The 21,630-nt window shown below is 38.4% G+C and overlaps 1 protein-coding gene across 1 annotated transcript in view; it reads right to left on the reverse strand.

The window, feature by feature from the left end:
• Casd1 (CAS1 domain containing 1) overlaps positions 1–12,708 on the reverse strand; it is a 42,694-nt gene extending 29,986 nt beyond the window's left edge. Inside the window, exons 1-4 of the mRNA XM_042684688.1 lie at positions 12,438–12,708; positions 5,104–5,200; positions 4,019–4,139; positions 2,119–2,163 (exon numbers count right to left, since the gene is read on the reverse strand). Of these exons, the coding sequence (XP_042540622.1) occupies positions 2,119–2,163; positions 4,019–4,139; positions 5,104–5,200; positions 12,438–12,570 (396 nt within the window). The 5' untranslated portion in view covers positions 12,571–12,708. The remainder of the gene's footprint in view (positions 1–2,118; positions 2,164–4,018; positions 4,140–5,103; positions 5,201–12,437) is intronic.
• Positions 12,709–21,630: the final 8,922 nt, after the last annotated feature.

The raw sequence follows: 21,630 nt of genomic DNA on the forward strand, positions 1-21,630 counted from the left end.
CACTCAAAACAAATATTAAGTCTCTCACAAAGTACATAATCACCTCCCATCTCAATCTCCATAAGATGTCTCGTAATAGTTCCTATGTCCACTTTCACCTCATCCACTCTCCATACTTAGCCTGAATATTTTTTTTTTTTTTTTTTTTTGTCAGTTGTAGGGCTTAAGTCTGGGCCTGGGTGCTGTCCCTGAGATCTTCAGTTCAAGGCTAGTGCTCTACCACTTGAGCCACAGCTCCACTTCTGGCTTTTTGAGTGGTTAATTGGGGATAAGAGTCTCATGGAGACTTTCCTGCCTAGACTGAACCCTGATCCTTATATCTCAGCCTCCTGAGCAGCCAGGACTACAGGTATGAGCCACTGGCACCTAGCTGAATATTTTCTTAAAAAATTTTTTTATCTTTATTGAAAAGGTGATGAGCATGGGAGTTACAGTTACATAAGGTAATGAGTACATTTGTTTTTAAACACTGTTACCCCATCCCTCATCTGTTCCTGCTTACCCCTCGTAATTCCCTTCCCCCCAAGTTGTAAGGTTCATATCCAACATAGTCTCAAGTGAATATCAATGTTGTATTAGTTCATCCTTTGTCCTGCTATTTCTGTGATTACCTTTCCCTTCCACAGATGGAAAAATCTTATATACAGAACACAAGGTATAGAAAACTAAGAGAAAAGAAAAAAAATAACCACATATAGGACATAATAAGAACCTCTTGTTTCCATATCTTGGAGTTCAAGTTGATACTCTTCATTATATATGGTCCTATGAACTTAGTAATTGGGTTATTGAGATCCCCTGTTAGGAATATCATAGACATATTCTAGTTCTTAAAATGAGGGAAATCATGAAACCTACTTTTCTTTGGGTCTGGCTTATGTGGCTTAATAAAAACAGCTTGATATTGGCACAAGAACAGGCCTGAGAACCAATGGAATAGAACTGAAGACCCAGAAATGAACCCACAGGCCCATGGCCACCTAATTTTTGGCAAGGGAGACAAAAAACTAGGATGGAAGAAAGACAGCATATTCAACAAATGGTTCTGGAAGAATTGGCTAAACATGTGTAGACAACTAAAGTTAGATCCTTATATATCAGCCTGCACCAGAATCAATTCCAAATGGATCAAAGACCTTGAGGTAAATGCAGATATCCTGAAAATATTACAGGAAGGAATAGGAGAAACACTAGGGCTCCTTGGCACAGGTTGAAACTTTTTTAATACAGACCCAGAAACACAACAAATCAAAGAAAGGTTGGACAAATGGGATTGCATGAAATTGTAGAGCTTCTGCATGGCAAAGGGCACAGTTAGTGAGAGATACAGAAAGCCCACAGACTGGGAGAAGATCTTTACTGGCCATATAGCAGACAAGGGCCTCATATCTAAAATATACCTATAGCTCAAGAAATTAATTTCTCCAAAAACAAATCTTAAAAATTTAAATCTCATCATTTCATACCCCTTTTATGAATGCTCTCAGAATAAAATCCAAAAATGCTGAGAAGGTAGAGAATATTTATCACCTGTCTGCCCTACTTTATGCTACTTCTGCCCTTGCTCTCTAAGAACTCCTTTGGTCCTCATTCAGTTCCTGAAATGTTCTATGCATTCCCTGTCTACAGAGTTCGGCACATATGATTCTCAGTTAAAACATCATTTCCCTCTATTGTGTACTTTACGATGGAACAGGACTTAATGCTCCCTGCTATTCTTATCTCACTTAGCTTTGCATGTAGGTAACTATGCTGACCTGAAACTACTAGTAGACCAAGAACATTTCTGTCCTGATACCTACTGAATTCTCATTATGACTGGGAAATTTGTATATATGACTGCAAATTTGTATATATTCTTTTATAATCACTAATCCCAGAATGATGGATTTCAAATTACTACACAAGATTATTTTCTCCTGGATAAAGGTTTAACCAAATAGTCTACTTCTTTACATAAAACAACTACATAAATATTTACTCCATTGTCTTGCTGTGTGTATCTGATCTCAAGATCACACTGAAAACTACTTAGTATATACAAAGTAGTATATGAAATATAAGCTTATTTATAAATAACAATATCATCACATTTAGCTTATTAGTACATGAACTTACCACTTTAACTGAAGCAATCTTATCTTCAAAAGGAATGTTTTCATGCTGCCATAATAAAAGAGATAACACATGCAAGTTTGTATATATATGCAAATGTATAGAATAAACATGTTTCCCTTTAGCTGTTACTTTAAAATGTATTTTTATGCACCAAATATCTATTACTAACACATTCAATCTGAAAGAGGAGGGGAAAGCTAGATAGAATACTAAAAAAATAACTCTAGTTGTTTATATGTGATTTAAACATATATAATATATATGGTTCAAAATAAAATAGGATGAGTGTAGCGGTATATACCATCAAAACAAAAACAAAAAATAGAAATGGTTTCAGATTAGAAACTCTGAATACAGAGAAGTAGAAGGGGGCAATAAGAAGCTAGTTCTGTTCCTAAAATTAAGGTTAAAACATTTTCATTAATTTTTATATATATAAAACTAATGGAAAACACATTTACACTTAAAAAGTCTACAAAGAGCTGACTTTATTGTTTTTCATTACTCTGAAAAGGAAGAGCCACTGAGGATTAAGGACCCATTATCTTCACTATGTGAATTGCTACTTAGCCATGAAGCTCATTTTCAACTACTTACTAAAGGCCAGGTTGTTCCATACAGGCAAATTTTTATTAAAGGTTGATGAGCTACTCTTCCTACAACTCTGAACAGTCTTTTATTTCGTTTTTTGCCCCTTTCAGTTCCCTACTTCTAATGATAAACTGTTTGAAGAAAGGGATTAGAAGATGATCACTTAAAATCTATAGAGGTTATATTAACTCACTAAAATATAATTAACTATTAACAACATAGAAAGATATTAATCCTTATCTATTTTACAAGGATTTGTTACAAAAGTGCATTTTAAAAATGAGAAACAGATGGGCACCAGTGGTACATGCCTGTAATCCTAGCTACTCAGTAGGCTAGGATCTGAGTATAGCAGTTCAGAGCCAACCCAGGCAGGAAACTCTGTGAGACTCTTAACTACAATTAACCACCAGAAAACCAGAAGTGGCACGTGGCTCAAGTGGTAGAGCACTTGCTTTGAACTGAAGGGCTCAGGAACAGTGCCCAAGCTAAGTTCAAGCTCAAGAGAAACATACCAGAAAACAACAGAAAGGTATCATTAGTTTTCATTTATAGGCTGATCACTCTGAATCAGAAAAGTGGCGACATGTATTGCCAACATAGTAGGTGTCAATATACATTGCTAATTAAGAATAGAAACTGAAACAATCTGGCAAGATAATCAATTTTAATATCTTTACCTTAAACGCAGTAGTTGTATTATAGAAATTCCATATAAAAAATTTAAAAAGCAAAGTTTTTGCACAAAGATATGAGAACAATAGTGCTTCTTTTATTGCAAAAAAATTTTAAAATACTAAAAAATAAAATTTTAAGGGAAGATTACATAAAATTCCATTATATCCACTCAATAATATGCTGCTATTAGAAAGATACTTAAGCTGATTATATAATAACATGGTGAATTATGATAAGTGGTAAGGGGAAAGCCAGATATAAAATTACATGTGGTAAAGCTCACAAGTATGTGTTTTTAAAAAGGAGACTAAAAGAAAATGTGCCAAGGATATTAGTAAGAGGATAGAGATATTCCTTGTTGTCTCAAGGAATTTTTGTAAATTTGTCTATGGCAAGAAATTATTCCTGAGAACATTGAAGTTAATTAAGGACTGATAATAAATACCTTCACCTCTACTTCTTTTTTTTTTATATTCTCCATTACAACAAACCACCCTTTTTTTCCCCTGTTTTTCCAAAACTCAAAGCAAAACTTTTACAGTTCTTACTGGTAATCCAGAGCAGCACATACCTCCTAAAACTATTAAACTTCTAAAACTACATCTAAGAGAAGGAAGTAAATGAATTTTACCTTATTTCCTTCTTCTTTGAACTGGGGATTAATTATTTTTACAAAAGAATAAAACAATTGACGAATTCTGGAATCTCCAATAAATGCAATGTGTTTATCTACAAGGCAGTTCTTTGCTTCACTGCAATCAACAAAGAAGTATTAATAGGTAAAATCAACATATTTGCATTTCAAAACACATAATTTAATGGAGAAAGGCCATGTCTAGTCATGTTGATTTGAAAGTAGATGAACTTTACTACTTGGGGTGGGGGAGGACTTTAGGGAGCAAGGTGAGTGGGAGAAAACAAGGGAATGGATAACTGACCAGAAATGTATACATTACCTTACTTATGTAACTGTAACCCTCTGACATCACCCTTACAATAAAATTAAGTTAAATTTGAACAAAAGAAAGTAGATGGCCAGATTTATTTAACTTACTAGTTATTACCAAATAATTCTCAACTATAGTAACCCCCAGTTATTAATTAAGAAGTATTGTAACTTTATTAAATGCTTTATATCCATTATTTCAGAATAACTTTCATAAGATAGGTATCCAAGTCACAGTGGAATAGGCCACTGCTCATAGGATAGGACTTGGTCCTTGTCCTTGTCCTCATTTACCAAAGATAAAGCCACCTGGCCAAGGGTCTTCCTTTAATACTTTAGGACAAAAATCTTCTTTTAGAATCAATCAGGTAGTATGTATCCCACAAAAAGAAAAGCACTACCAGGTACCAGTAGCTCACATCTACAATACTAGGTCTCAGAAGCTTAAATGAAGGATCAGTCTACAACCAGTTGAGAAGGTCAAATCTGAGAGATTCTTATCTGCAATTAACCAACAAAATGCCAGAACTGGAAGCATGGCTCAAATAATAGAGTTTGTCAGCCATGAACAAAAAAGCTGTATGTGAGGGCTCTGAGTTCAAGCTCTAGTACCAGCAACAACAAAAAACAAACAAAAAAAAGGAGTAAAGACAAGAGGAGGAAAGGGAAGAGGAAGGAAGAGAAGACAATATTGTACTCTCCTTCATCACTCTCTCTCCATTAGATATTAAGACCCATGAAAGGGGTGGGGAGGAAGAAAAGCATCTTACTTGATTTTGTATTTATGCATCATACAACTGTGAGGCTGCCAAACTTTTTCTCCAAGGAATCTGCCACTTGAGAGAAGGTATTCACATGAATCACTGCCTGTAACAGTAAAACACCATGGTATAGTGTTTATGTGTGTGCATATATATATATACACATATATATACATATATATACACATATATATGTGTGCATATATACATATGCACACACATATGTTATTGTAATCCCCTTTAAGATCCTGAAGAAAGCGTGCAGTTTTCTATGCTTCCCTATACCTGCTTGGATATATATAAATCATTCATGAAAAGCATAGTATATGAAAAGCATAGTTAATGCATTAACACTCATGAGGGGAAGAGCCTTTATTGCCTTACACATTATGCTATAAGTCTCTATACTATCTCTGATGCATTGGCAATTTCTTTTCCTTTCCTTCAAGTTTTTTTTTTTTTTTGTCTTTTCTTTTTAGTACTGGGGATTGAACCCAGGACATTGCACTTGCTAGGGAAGTGCTTTGCCCCTGAACTACATCCCTGCCCCCTCTTATGGATTTTTTTCCCTGAGTTATCACCTCCATCTCAAACCAGCCTTTCTATGTTTATCACTCCTACTTTGGGTTGTGAAAGAAAAGTTAAAGGGCTAAAAAGACTCTGGAAATGACTTCCTACTCTACTTTAGTAGATAACATATTAGCATATCTGAAAACCTAGTTTTAAATAGAAAGGTTCATAGCTAGGAAATCCCTCTGTCCCATGTAAAACTAGGAGAGAGTAATTCTACATTCTTTGGCAATTTTACTGTACATTAGCTCAATACATATCACTGAAAGAACAAAAAGGTGGTTTGGAGGTATTAAAAACTGAGACATGATATAGACTAGGAGAAAATGAAATTAACTGTGGGGTTATAATAAAATGTAAGCTTAATTTAAATGTTAGTTCTTTATTAATGGCAATAAGTAAGCTATGTTTGTTTTACAATTTCTTCAGGTCAGGCTGGTAAGAGTCTGGTAAGAGAAATATGACAGAACAAAAATATTGCAGAATCATTTAGGGAGGAGATAGGGAAGACTCAAAGTTGGTTCTACTGGATTTGGGAGTTTTCTGTTTGTTTTTGCAGTGCTAGGGATCCAACCCAGGGCTTCATTTAGGGTATGCAAGCACTGTACCACTGTACCACAGAGCTGAATCTCTAGCCTCCAAAACACTCAAAAGGAGAAAAACATAACTTTTCTCATTTCAATTATTCTTTCAGCAGGCCACAATAGACTCAAGAGGAGACAACTGAAAGTATTGTGGCTGCAGTGTCATAAATTCCAGATAGAGGAAGGAAAAATGAAAATACTGCACTGTTGTGCAAATGAAAAACTGTATAAGGAATACAGAATATTAATGGTTAAATCTTTGACGATATATATAGATATATCTATGTATAGATATATCCTGAGGGGTTTTTTCACTACAAAGATTTTTAATAAGCTATCTCTAAGTATAATTAGTTTTTAATTCTTTCCATTAAAAACAAATTTTTGTTCTAAAATACAAAATACGCTGCATAAATAACCAAGGATGAGTAAAGAAAAGACTGTAGGAACACACAATTAAGTTATTTCCCTAAAAACAGCACTCCTGCAATAACATTCTTGTATGGCAAAATCTGATTAAAATTCTAGGAAATCTTTAAAACTCAGGATGAAAATTTCATAGTTACTACATTTCTACATGTTTTGACATAGCTATTAAACTAATTACATGTTAGTAACATACCTATTTTTAAGCAAACATGAGTTGTAAAAACTAGATATTAATCTTGTGGCGTTTCCTTTTTTTCTCCCAGCCCCGACTGTGTATTTGGTAATTAAATTTTTTTAAATAACTCTTTAATCAATCTTCAGTGTCTGGTATTATGTGATTTGTTACACATCTGCATAGGTTATCAATATGATTCTGTGGAGATGGATGTATCATACCAACATATTAAAATAATTTTTCCTCCACCAGAAAATGTACTGTCAATGCACCATTCTTCTTTCCCTTATCAGTATGACCTTTACTTTGCCTTTCAGGAGCTCAGCTATTAGGCAATAGCTTTAATGCTAATATATAAAAATATAATATATAACATATATATACTAATATAATAATATGTAATAGTAATATAATAATATAATATAATATATAAAAATAATATATAATTCCACAACAAAATAGAGTTGAAGTTGGTTACTAACCAAAACATTCTACAAACACAGTATTTTAGAGACCACTGGTCTTTCAAGGGGTAAAAAAAAAATTTTAATTTGCTAGTGAATGCTGGTTTATGACAACTCTTCTTACTATACTTCACAATGTAGAAAGACTGTTTTTAATCTTTTGCCCAAAATTATGAGTTTAGCTGTCATAACAGTATCTCATTGGAAGAAAGAACATGTATCAGTTGTTTTAATAGATATAGTTTAATATAAAGATTGTAAGCAAAGTAAAAGAACTACTAACTAAGAGAAAAGGCCATAATGGCTTTTTTTTTACATTCATCAGCAAAATAAAAATAAAATTAGTAATAAAGGAAAATTAACCTGATTTAGAAAAGAAAATTCTGTAAACACCACACTCTAAAAGAAGTTCTCTTTTCTTGGGTCAGATCAAATTACTAAATGTAAACCTAGATATTAAAAATGGCAAATCTGCCTTATTTTAATATACATATACTTAAGTATCTGCTGGCATATATTATCCTTTCTAAGTGAATCAAAAACAAAGGAAACACTCCAGGCATTATTTTTGTCTAGCATGATTATGATAGGTACTTTAATACAACCAACATGAGAAGTTACTAAGTGGTCTGATTAAATCAAGCTAGGCACTCAATTTTCAAAAAAACAACTAAAGGATAAAATTATCTATTGGAGCTATCTCTAATACTAAGATTATCTAGATGCCAGACTATCTTCTTCAATCTTTTCCAGTATAATCATCTGGCTTGTTAATCTAGCTTTGGATTTTTATTAAGGACTTTTTTTAGTAATAAAAAGTTATTCAGGAACAAGCAAAGAAAGAAAACACACAAAAAGGAAACAAAACCCAAAAGCAACACCTAAGAAAACACCTAATACTCTCAATGAATTACAACTTCCCTTTTCCTTGGCACACAATACCTCTGGACATGGTGCATTTTGCTGGGCCACCCTACTGCAACTGTGAGCTTCTTACTACCACCATGAAAATATCAGATGACAAAGTGTACAGAATGGTCTGTAAAACACGGCCTAAAACTCAGCAAGCAATAGTTAATTCTATGCTAGAAAACACTATTTACTTTTCTCTTTACACAAAGTAGGAGTGATACATCAAAATCATATAGATCAGGTCTAACAGTCAAAGAACATTAAGCCTAAGTGACCTACGGCTATTACATGCTTTAATTCTTGAGGCTTTCAGTTTACTTTTCCCCATAACATGCAATAGTAGTTAACGTTGACATTTTATATATATATATGTATATGTATTTTATATATATGTATATACTATTAACTACTATATATATACTATTAACTACTATATATATATATATATATATATATAGTCAGTGACAGAAAATAATTCATTAAAAAAATTAAGACATCTGAAATTAACTTTATTAAAAAAATTAAAATTCATCCAAACTGGAATGTTGATCCTAAAGGCAACAGATAAGGATCTTTTGATACTGAAGTGATTATTTTAATCTATAACCACACTATTAAAGGACATTCCTGATTTATGACTATACAAGAACGGCAAAATCTAGAAAAAAGTATAGTTAAGAAAGTAATTTTCTTTAAAATATCATCCTGTTATACTATGTGGAAATATTATTAATCATTAAAAACTCCTCTACTTTCATCAGGAGACCATGGCTTATGTCTGTAATCCTACCTAATCCAAGGCTGTGGGAAGCTGTCACAGACTTTCTTGTGAGAGCTTCTCCAACAAACTACCAAAATAGCCAGAAATGGAGTTCTGGCTCAAGTGGTACACTGTGAGCCTAAAGCAAAAGAAGCTCAGGAATAGCACCTAGGTCCTGAGTTCAAGCCTGAGGACTGACACCAAAATAAATGAATAAATGAAGAAATATAAAAACAAAAACAAAAAATGCTGAACTTTCAGAAACAAATTAAAACAAAACATTCAATTAAATCCACAAAAGAATCGAATACAGGGAGAAAAATTGAAGAAAACAAAGACTTTGCAAATCTATTTATCCAATGGGTATTTATAAAGTTCCTATTGTGTATTAATAAACTCTGATGATTTAAAGACGAAAAGACACTCTTGAAGGCTCACAGCCTATGTAGAGAAGGTAGATAGCAATTATTAAAATACAACATGGTCAATAGGTACAAGTTACTGTTGCAGAACTTAATTCCTACTTCTGTGGAGGTGACATTTGAACCAGGCCTTGAAGAAAAACCTATACTTTCTTTCAAAGGGATAGACCTTTGCAAGCAGAAAAACAAACAAACAAAAAACATTTATCTGTAAGAGACTTAAAAAGGAAGGGCATGTTTACACAGAGAGCTTGGAGTTAGGAAGAATAACGGAAAAGCACATAGGTCAGATTTTGAAGTTTTACATATATAACTTTTAAAAATTTATCTCTTGACTGTATTAAATAGAAAAAGTCTTGGCTGATAATGTAAAGCTGAATAAGTGTATGTAAATTGTTTAACCCTGCCCTTCTCCCTTGAATATGCTTTCTTACTTCATCTTTCGTATTTAATAATTGATGAGAAAGGCAGACTATAACACAATGGCAAGAGGCTGACCAACAGGATCCTAGCTCAGTCATTAACTAGTTGTATAATTTTAGGCAATTTACTTAACCTCTCTACTCTCATCTTCAAAATGTAAATAATACTGTAATTCACTGAGTTGAAGACCACTGATTATAAGACATTATTTTGTCATAGTATGAAAAAAATGTTACCAATTAAACTTTGACATGCAATCAAAGTTTAAAGACTCATCCTGATTACAGAAATGTTAAGGAAGGAGAGAGATGAAATACGGTAATTGTATAGATCTCATAGAATGGTTGTAAATAAAAAATGTAAAACCTGGTATATAAGTGGCTCAATGGTAGCACACAGTTATTTGTCAAACTTTACTTTCTGTGGTGTTCAATTGTTTTTATTTCGTAGTTTGTAAAGCAAGAGATATTGTGTTTATTCAAACTGTACTCTACAGAGTCTGAAGACATTCATATCTACACACTCAATATACTAATATATAGCATAAACCACCCCTTCATCTAATATATAAGGTTCTCTCTTATTCTAAACATTTATGATACAATTCAAGTGCATGCTTATTATCTTTGTGTGAGGGGAATTGTACTTTTCATAGTTTGACACTTTCAAAACATGAGGATGGCTAAAACCTTCCACGTAAGATGTTTGCTTTTCCAAACAGACTCTGGCTCAAGTTCATGACATTTAGTCTGGGCAAATATACATACCAGGTGTACTGCTTCACTCTCAAGGCACTGAAGTACCTTCAAAAACCGATGACTCGATTCTGGAGGAGGCTTTACAAATAATCCCAGATTGCTACACTGACTCATAAAAAGCCCATCTGACATTCTATTCTCCCTGCTGATGACAGATCTTGATAAGATCCAACATGAAATCTAAATATAAAAATTTGTATCCCAAGACTATGAAATGATTGACACAATTTTTTTAAAAAAGGGAAGGAGACTAGAGGTTTCTTTTTAAGATAAGAGATTACAATTATAAAACTTATCTTTACTAACTTCACACATCCAAAATTGAGTTTGATTACCATCATCTCACACCAAACTAGCCTAAAATGATTATTAATTAAAAAATATTTCCCCAAAATTACCATAACCAATACACCAGCACTGCTAGTTACAGTCTTCATATCAAACTGCTGGATTTCTATTACAGTGGCTGTAGATGAACCAAAGTAAGGGGCCAAATCATATGACCGTTCATCTGCAAGGGACTGGAAGAGAAAAGCCAAAACAATATTAAGAATCAAACTTCTCTCATCCTTTGGTATATTTAGATTGTGAGATGTTCATCCAGTATGATACTGAAGTAACAAGGTTTTTAATATTCAAACGTTTGCCAAAACAATGCAGCAAAACTGACCAAAAAACTGACCTGGTGGTACTTTTAAAGAATTGGACCCTATTTGCTGTATATTTTGCCAAAGTAGATGTGCAGAGTTAATGTGCACCTGTTCATTACACTTTAGATCTTGATTAATTAATCTCACAACCACCAAGAGCTGTCCAGATAATGGCTTTGATAGTAGTAAGAGCCCAAAATAAAAGATTCTATCATTATCAATTTCCCTCTGCCTGTCAGCCTCTCTCCTGGTGGCACTTTAATAAAAACAAAGCAAAACAATCAACAAGGACAAGTAAATATCCTTTGATTACTCAAAGATAATTCATTCCGAAATAAGGAGGTCCTATTTCCAGACTGCAAGGCCTGCTTTCAAAGTGCTTACTTACACCTTACTTTTATTGCTCACCTCTACTGTCAACTCCTAACCTCCTAACTACTTTTCAAAAATCTGCCTCAGTGCCTTTACCTTGTAAAAATAAGTAAGTAAAAGAAGTGTGTAGCCCAAACCCTTCAGAAGTGGGTGAGTCACAAAAAGACTCGGTGGCACCTCCTCTCATTTGGTCAAGGGCATCATTTAGCCAAGGATGGCCTTTTGGGGCAAAAGCAGCCCATGCCGCTGTCCAACAGCTGGACCCTACTGTGCCAGGGCAGAGACAGGAGATGAGACAAAGGTTGAGGAGCCAGACCCCCCCCCAAGAAACAGAATGTGTGACGCCCCTCCCCCACACACACCCCCACACACGACCGCAGGGCCCCTGACAGGGCGGCCTCCAAGCCTGGGACTGCCCCCAGGGCCTCCTGGCCAGCCTCCTGCACGTGAGCCCTGGCCAGGCCTGACTTCCCGCGCCCGGCTCGAGGGGGCCCTGGGCAGCCCCTCAGGTCAGGTCCGGGGTGCGCGTCCTGGAGCCCCGGAGCGAGGGGCTCTGGGGAGCGTGCGAGGGACTGAGGACCACGCGCCTGGCCAGGACGGCCCGCGCCGGGGTCCGCTCGGCCGAGGTGGGGCGCCGGCCGCCGCCGGGGGCCCGCGGGGGCACGTGGGGGCGCCGCCTCCCGCGGGCCGGGCTGGCGCGAGGCCGCGGGGACGTGGGCGTGTGCCGGGAGGGGGGGGGGCGGCCTCCCGCAGCCGTCGGCGCCTCCCCCGGGCCGGCTCGGGCCGGGCCCCGGCGGGGGGGAGAGGACGCCCGGGCCGCTCACCTCGGTAGCGGCGGGAGGCGAGGTGGCCCGCCGCGAGCAGCAGCACGGCCACCAGCGCCAGCACCTTGGCGCTCCTCACGCTGAAGTAGTGGTTGATCTCCCGCTTGCCCAGGTTGTAGGCCAGAGCCGCCATCTTGGTTCCTCCATGACAACAGTGCGCGGCGGAGCGGGGAAGGGGCGCCGCGCAGGGGCAGCACTGGGGCGGCCGCCGCCGCAGCCAGCCCAGGAGCCGCCGCCAGCGGCCGCGGCCGCCACCGGGGCCTCCCACCGGGCAGCCGGACCCCGCGGCCGCGGCGCCCTGGGCCTCGCCCGGCCCCTCCTCGGTGGCCTCCCCCCAAGCCCGCCGCCGCTGCTCCGCCGTGCCGGTCCCCCAGGCGCCCCGGACGCCTGTCTCCTCCCCTTCCTCCACCTCCTCCTCCTCCTCCTCCTCTCCAGCCTCCTGCCTTAATAACGGCTGCGCCTCCGAGGGGGGTCCGGATGCCGGGTGCCCGGGGGTCACCGGCCCGGGCAGGCCCTCCGGGGTCACGGGGTCACGGGCGGAGGCCGCGGGCGGCGGCGGGGGCGCGGGGGGCCGCGGAGAGGGGCCTCGGGGGTCCATCCCGGCTGGGACGCGGATCCTGGACTGTCCCCTGGAACACTGTCCGCTACCTGAGCCCAGGTTGGGACAATAGAAGTACAGTTCCGGGAAAGAAAGCAAGAGGAAAAAGTACACAACGCCCCACTCCTCCTTCCCGCTCCCGCCCTGGTCTGAACTTTCTAGTGCTCCTTGAACCGGCCTGGCATCCCTGCCTGGCCAGTCGGGCCGCTCCCAGGTGCTGGGCAGGTGTTGGGGTGGCTGGTTATCATCCAGCCTAGGAGTGGAACCGGTCTTATCACTTCCCGCTTTACTGCCCTGGCCTGTTTATCTTGCAAACCTTTTTGGTTGGGTTTGCCCACTTGTAATGGGCAAAGTATGGACAGGGCACCGAGGGAGAGGCCCAACAGGGCAGGTGACGGAAACCAGCCTGCTGGCAGTTGTATTTACACACAAGTTAACGGACTTGGGGGGAGGAGGGAGGATTTATGACAACTCTCCCTCCTGAAGTTGGTGAACGTTTTGTGATTTACAATAACGTGAGCATCCCATTTCCTTGTAAATCATTGGTCCTCGCAGCCACATACACGTGTTCATGTAGCTATGAAGGTCTATTTGCATCGTTCGCCATTCTGCTTGCTTTGTGCAGAGTTAAGTCATTGGAGGGTTGGAGGTGTTCGTTGTCCAGTATTCTTTACAACTTTCCCCATTTACCCATTCCGGAACTTGGGTTTATAGGCCCTTCCCAAAATTATAGAACTTAAGTAGAAGGGACTGTAGAGATGGTGTCTAGTCACTCCCATTGTTTTCATCCAAGGACTCTTTTTTTATTATTATATTTTCAGCCCCGGACCTCATATCTTGAAAGATTTTGTCACTTAAATGAAATCACATATATCACTGTCATGGACGCAATGCTAATAAGCAATAAAGTTAAATAAGTGTACAAACACTTGGGCACAGTTCCCTGCAAATGGTCGCTTAATTTTGGCTGTCATTCTTCTGATCTGAGGTTGGTCACAAGCTGGCAGAATTAAATCAGATATTGTAAAAACCAGATAAATAACTCTGCTAACAATATATAGTCTGCCAGTCACATCCTAGACATTTCTATGATGTCACCAACAGCAAATTAGAGTTTCTGATCAGCCTTCAATAAACCAGAGTTAGCCAACAGGGTTGATTTAGTGCCTGCCAAAAGTAAAGAAACTTGACATTTTATTTAATTGCAATTTCCAGAAGGCTTTCTGAAATATTGTAAATAGCTTGAAAACCTCTTTTTATTTCTGCACTCTAGTTTAAAGCTAATCCCTCTACCTCTGCACTAAATTTCTCCCTGCCCCTACATTAATCACCTTTCCTTGGGTCCTGTAAATGCTCCCTCGCCTCCATAGCAAGGGTATTCTTTCTCTCTCTCTCTCTCTCTCTCTCTCTCTCTCTCTCTCTCTCTCTCTCTCTCTCTCTCTCTCTCTCTCTCTCCCTCTCTGTCCTCTGTGTGTGCCTTCATGTTTGTGTCTCTCTTTCTCTTTCTCCACTCTCTTCCTCTCACCGCCTCCCTGCCTGCTGTTTGGTTTCCACTGATAAATTTATCTTTTCAATGAATAACACCCCTGGATTCTGTTTCTATATGTTTACTTCTTTTTTTTTCCCCCCTGTGACAGTCCTTTTAACTGAGTATTAGTGAGCGTTTTGACTTGCTCGATTCCCATTATCTTTTCTGCCTACTTCATTGTTGTTATTAGGCTGGGTGGAAAGGCCCTGTTGTTTAAAAAAAAAAAAAAAAGCAGGGGGGCACTTTATGTTTCTTACCATCTTGGATCATTTCCTTGCATCAGATACATTTGACTATTGCACCTTATTTGGTATCCATCGTTTCCCTTCCCTGTGTCTAGAAGGAGGCCTTCCTTGGACCTTTTTTAAATGATATAAACTAGGTATCTGTTGTCAGCCCACTCTTACCTGTCCTTAAGTGATCTTAAGATCATTTCTGACTTATCCATCACCTAGCAACCCCATTACACACATGTAATCAATTAACTTGTATGCACATACACACCCCTGGTTATATTAGTCCATATTTATCTCCTCATCCTCGAAATGTAGACTGTCCCTCAGATCTCTTTGCTAGAATAACTCTTAAATAGTTAATCATTATTTCCAATACAAACTCATCACCATCCCTTAATCTTTTAACCTATGTGCCTCATTGTTTCACCATCATCCCCATTATCCAAGCAAATGTTCATTACCTTTGATCCTTACTAAATAATCCTCAGATAATGTTGTCCCCCATCACCTTGCTGTTGTCTTGGTTAAAACATGACTTTTTGCCAAAACTTCGTATTCCTTAAATCATCTTCCTCAGGTGTGGCTCAGAAATCTAATCCTACTCCAATTCTGGCATTTCGTTGTTAAGAAGGATTTTCTCTTAAATATGATGTTCATTTTCTGGTACAAATTATGTTTGCTAATTCATTTTCAGGTTAGAGACAGAGAAAGAGAGAACACACACAAATCTCATAGGAACCCTTTCAACTCTGTACCAGACTATATACTACCATGATCTATCCTTTCTCTTCTGATAGCAGTCATTTCTCCTCCCTTTCTCAAAAAATGACACTTTCATCTGTGACCATGATTGTATCAGTAGCTTTCATTTGAGAACTTGTCTTCATGTCTCCCTTCCCTATTGCTGTTTCCAGTATATCCCTCTTCATTGTTTGCCATATGCTACCTTTGGTAAAGCACCTTTCTTGCTATGCCATTCTCTCCTTCCTTAACTATCAAACATGGAGAAGATGGTTACTGCTCTAATTTTCTTTTTTTACTACTTCATGTTTAGAGACTTGAAAAATGACTTGTTGCTAAGCCATTCTTGTTGGTCACATCCCAAATTATCAAATCTAATGTCTTTAGCTTTTTGTGCATTGTTGAAATATTTGTTTTATCCAAATCTCCTCTTTTGGCTGGTGGCATGACGTAAGTGGGAGTGCTCCCCGTGGCAAGTTCAAGGCATGTATTCAATCCCCAGTACCACTGGGAAGGTGGCTCAGTGGTAGAGCGCTTACTTTGCATGCTTGAGGTCCTAGGTTCGATTCCTCAGCACCACATAAGCAAAAAGAAAAAAGCTGGAAGTGGCGCTGTGGCTCAAGTGGTAGAGTGCTAGCCTTGAGCTGAAGAGCTGAGGGACAGCGCCCAGGCCCAGAGTTCAGGCCCCACGACAGGACCCCCCCCCCCCAAAAAAAAAAAAAAAAAGTATCCTCCTCCTGACTTTCATGATCCTACATCCTTCAGGCTTTATTCACTTTCCCAACGCATTTCCAAAAAGATTCCTCTTGCATTTTGAAAATCCTTATAGGAAAGTGCTTCTCGGGGTTATCATGTGTGCTTATTTTTAGGAAATTCAAAATAGTTTCAAGCATCCCATATACTAGATATATGCATGTAGCCAGGAATTCTGTCACTCATTCTGGACCTTCTCTCCCAAAATCACCTATAGCATCCTTGACAATCTCATATTGTCTCAGATTCAATGTGCCAGAAACAAGCTTTTCTTCTTTCCAAAGCCATTCATTCTATTACATTTACTGTTTAGTTGGCTAGAACTGCTATCCTCTAAGACATTTCAGCTAATTTTTGATTCATCTTTTTTGCCTCTGCCTCATCTAAAGTATAGATTTTTCAAAGGACTTGTATTTACAAGTCAAAATATTGTATAGCCACAATAAAGTACTTAGACTTTCATATAGTTAATTCTGAATTATAATAAAATATTTGGTATAAAGATTATCCTTAGTGCCCTGGCGTTGTATATTTTGTGGAATACCACTAAGTTCATTTGGGAGAAAGATGGTAAGGAGAAAGAGGAATTTGTGTTTGTGAGAACTTGACACTTGCTCACTTTCAGAAAGTTGAGCCAATGAGAGCATCAAATGAATTGGCACATAGTATTATCTACTTTTTTTTTTTTTGTCAAGGTGATGTCCAGAAGGGTTACAGTTACATAAATAAGGTAGTAAGTACATTTCTTGTCAAACTTGTTACCTTTAACTCATTTTATCTACTTAAACTTATAAAATGGAATGGAAACTGTGCCTCGAAAATAGTTCAAATCAGAGTAACAAAAAAGAAAAAAGTCAGTCTTCAAATATGTGCTCTTTATTAGTTATATTACTTAGTTAAGAAAAACCTGTTGTGTATTTATTTAACACATTCAGCACATGTGAGAATACCATTTGAATTTGTAAGAAAACTGCAAAGAAATGTGAAACTATCAAGACTGGTTAGAACAAGAATTTACATCCACTCATTTTTTAAGGATACAGTCAGAGTATAGTGTTTTGTTATGAGAATTAACTACTGACATAAGACCATCAAAAGTAGGAAGACACTTAAAAATTAAGCTTCTAAAACATGGATACATTAATTTTCTGTTCTTATCTGGGTGCCTGAGGCTCACTCTGGTAATTGTAGCTACTCAGGGGTCTGAGATCTGAGGATTGTGATTTGAAACCACCTGGGGCAGAAAAGTCTGAGACTCTTATCTCCAACTAACTACCAAGAAGTGGGAAGTGGGGCTGTGGTTCAAGTGCTAAAATACCAGCCTTGAGTAAAGAAGCTCAGGAACAGTGCCCAGGCACTGTGTTCAAGGCCCAGGACCCTGCCTCCTCCCCCATACAGCCAAAATATGCTTGTATTCGTTGAGAACAAAGAAAGTTGGTGAGTATTGCAAATGTCTCAAATCGCATGTTACTATGTAAGTACATTAGTAGACCAGTACATAATTTATAAATAAATAAATATTCACAAGTTGAAGGGATACATGCTCAAATTTTTAACTGATATGTATAACCAGATTTTAAAAAAAAGAAGTGGAGTCACTTGATTTGCCATGTCTCATTAATTCTACCTTTTTCAAAGCTCTTTCTTTCTCCCCAATACACTCTGGTTTAGGCTCCAACCTGTCCAAACAGACCATTGCACTAGACTTCTAGACTTCTACTGGCAGCCTTGTGACTACACACTTTTTTCTTTTATCATTTTCTTTCTCTTCCCACTCCCAATTGCTGTTTGAATGAATTAGGTGAAACACATTTAAATTTCTTATCTCCTTGCTTAAAAAATACTATAGTTATCTTGGGAATATAGTTCAAGGGTAGGGGGTTTGACTCACATGTACAAGACCTCGTTTTCAATTCCCCACAGTGCAATGGGGGGGGGGGGGGAAACAAACAGAAAACAAAAATAATTGGTAGTTCTCTATTGGGACAACAAGAATTCCTAACCTTTCAATATGTTTAAGATGACCTGAGATTAGGCCTCAAAGCTCTTTCCTCTTCCAACTCTTATTTCATACAATTAGGCTAAAAGATAAAACAAAAACATTAATTATTTGTGTCTTTTTTCCTGGTTTGAAGTACTTCCCCTCCACACATGAATCTCATATTCTATTTAAAAACGTTCTCATTTTAAAGTTTCCTACATTTTGATTCGTCTATTAATTTGTCCTAGTAGTTCCTCATGAGATTACAAATATTTCCTCATCTGATTTCTCATAGCACTTTGTTTTTATTGGTAATTAACTACATAGACTCATTCAATCAGAATGGATATTCTTGTGTATACTGTGTATGATAAGAAATGATCACTTTTTATTTTGGGACATACATTCTTTATTATAAAGAACACTATTTGGTTGCTGCATTTATTTTTCTTTTCATTTCCTTCCATCAGATTTTTATGTATTGAGGCATAGGAATTTAGTCCATTTTGTATTATTTGTAGGAAAATGTTATAAAAACTTTGATAAATGGATGAAAATATATTTGTTTTCAATGGAAATCAGGTAATCTGATTCTAGGGGGATCTCTTTTATTGTCTCTGAATTATTTTATGTTGTAACTTACATAATACAGTGATGCAGAATTTCCTCCCATAGAAATGCAAATTTTATCCCTTTTGGAGTACCCTATAGACATTAAAGTAGTTTGAAAATTTACATTTATTAAGCAAACATTTCTTCTTTATGGATTTTTTGAACTTCCTTTGGATTAGTTGTAACATCTTACTGTTAGCTTTACTGATGAATTCAGTTAAAGCCTTGGCAGATGTACATTTCATATCTGTACAAAAGCATGATTTTATATTCCTTTATAGACTACTTTTTAATACACGAATGTGCCCTTGAACTTAAATTTCTTAATCTCAGATTAAGGATCAATTAATGAAGAACACTAGAGAAAACTGTGATACTTCTTAGAATTTTTTAAATTGTGGTACAAAAGTATTTTAAAAACCGAAATTCTTGGCCGGGCACCAGTGGCTCACACCTGTAATCCTAGCTACTCAGGAGGCTAAGATCTGAGGATTGTGGTTCAAAACCAGCCGGGGCAAGAAAGTCTGTGAAACGCTTATCTCCAATAAACCACAAGAAAACCAGAAGTGGCGCTGTAGCTCAAGTGGTAGAGCACTAGCCTTGAGCTGAAGAGCTGAGGAACAGCACTCAGGTTCAGTGTTCAAGCCCCACGACCAACAAAAACAAAACAAAATCCCTGAAATTCTGTCCTTTAAAAAACTAAAAAGGCTTTTTTTTTCATAATTTGAATATAAGCCTTTATATTTTTTGGTTAAGTGTGTCCAACACCAAAAAAGCAAAACGCAATATCCAATTTGTATTTGGCCAACTTGTATTTATTCAACTGTTTAAAAGCTCCCATACAGAAAAAAAAAAAAAAACTAAACTATTTTAATTTTATCCTTTTAGGTTAAGAAAATTTGGAAATTTTTCCCTGGGAAAAATGATGTAAAGATCTTCTAATGTGAAAGTTTCATAATATGTTTTCAATATTGGGAACACATTTTGAAGTCACCCTATATTCGCAGATGTCTTATTTGTCTTTAGATTGTAATCACTCAAGAATCAACCTTAAGTTTCTGCAACGTTGTACCTAAATTCCCTTCTTGACCCATATATCTGTTCCCTCCCCACTCCACCTCCTTTATTGCTTCTCTTCTATCTTGTTTCTTTCTGTTACCAATTACAGGGTTTACTTTTGAGAAAACTATTTCTTACCCTAGTGGTCATAGTTTGTTGAGATGTTTCTAGCAAAGGTTTGAGCAGAAGCAGAGGAGGGAAAAAGTAGATGGATTAGAGACAAATTTGAAGGGTTAAAGTAACTCCATTCTTGAGGCAGTGACCATTTGTTGCTAGTTTATCTCAGCTAGCAGAGCAACACATGGTGGTAATCCAAACACCTGGTTGTTTGCCTTTATAAGGCTTGCAAATCCTTAGCTTGGGGCTCTCCTCCTAGGCTCTGCTGTGTTGGACTAGGCCCGAGCTGTAGCCCGTCTAAATAAAACTTTGCTTTTGCATTTCGGAATGTCTGACTCTTGGTGGTCTTCTTGGTGAGGATCCTGCAACGTGGGCACTACATATTAGTGGGGGCTCGTCCGGGATCCCCCCAAAGATCCCCGAGACCTCAGACTCTGAAAGTAAAACAGCGCTGTCAAATTTTTCTTGTGAGAACAACCACTCCAATTTGTATTGTGTAAAGGGTTGTTGAAGCGGACACACTTGCACAACAACCCTGGAGGAACTGGGAGATGTCCCAGATCCTCTTGTGAGTGGGGGGTCCTTGGCACCCTGCCGTGAGAATTGTGGGGTGGGGGTCCTTGGAACCCCGCCGTGAGAATTGTGGGGCGTGGGGCAGTTCGGTGTTGGGCCAGAACTGACCAAGAGGGCCTCCTAACTGAGGCCCAACTCACCCACTGTGGGTCCACTCCTTCTGCTTCCCCATTACAGGAGTCAGCGGACCAATTCGGGAGATCTCCACTTAGTAAGCTTCTTTTTTTTTTTTTAAACTGTCAGGCCTGCGTGTGTTTTGTTTGTACTGTTTATTGTTTTTTGGACTGTACGATTGACAGGACTGGAAACCATGGGCAACACTCCATCTAGCCCCCTAGACTTACAAAAAGAAACTAAGAAAGAGGAAAAGAGATTATATCCCCCGATTTTTCAGGGAGATAACTTGGAAGAAGAAATGTTTCCTCCCCCATACTCCCCTTCCCAGGTTCTTTCTGTAGAGCCTGAGAATGATCAAGAGGAGGAGGGAGCTATAGAACCAGCAGCCGAACCCTCGGCACCTGCCCTTAAAGTTTCTGAGGGGCCAGTCACTCGACGACGCCATGGGATCAACCCCCCTTCTAATGCGGCTGTTTTTCCCTTATGCCCTGTAGGTCCTGCGGATGCAGATGGTCAACAGCAATTCCAATATTGGCCATTTTCTACCTGTGATCTATACAATTGGTGCACCCAAAATGCCCCCTTTTCTGAGAAACCCCAGGATTTAATTTGTTTGCTTGAAACTATTTTCTTTACTCATCAGCCCACTTTGGATGATTGTAGTCAGCTTTTGCAGGTCTTTTTACCACCAAAGAGAGAGACCATATCTGTGAGGTGGCCCAAAAACATATCCCTGGCTCCACAGGAGCGCCCATCATGGATCCTGCCCTGATCGCTGCATATTTTCCTGAGATCCAACCAACATGGGACTACAATATGGTTGAAAGTAGGGAGCGACTCCTCGACTATCTTCAGGCTCTGTTGGCAGGTCTCAAGGC

Source organism: Dipodomys spectabilis, unplaced genomic scaffold (assembly GCF_019054845.1).
Source record: "Dipodomys spectabilis isolate Male_0828 unplaced genomic scaffold, ASM1905484v1 ptg000089l, whole genome shotgun sequence".
NCBI classification, from domain to species: domain Eukaryota; kingdom Metazoa; phylum Chordata; class Mammalia; order Rodentia; family Heteromyidae; genus Dipodomys; species Dipodomys spectabilis.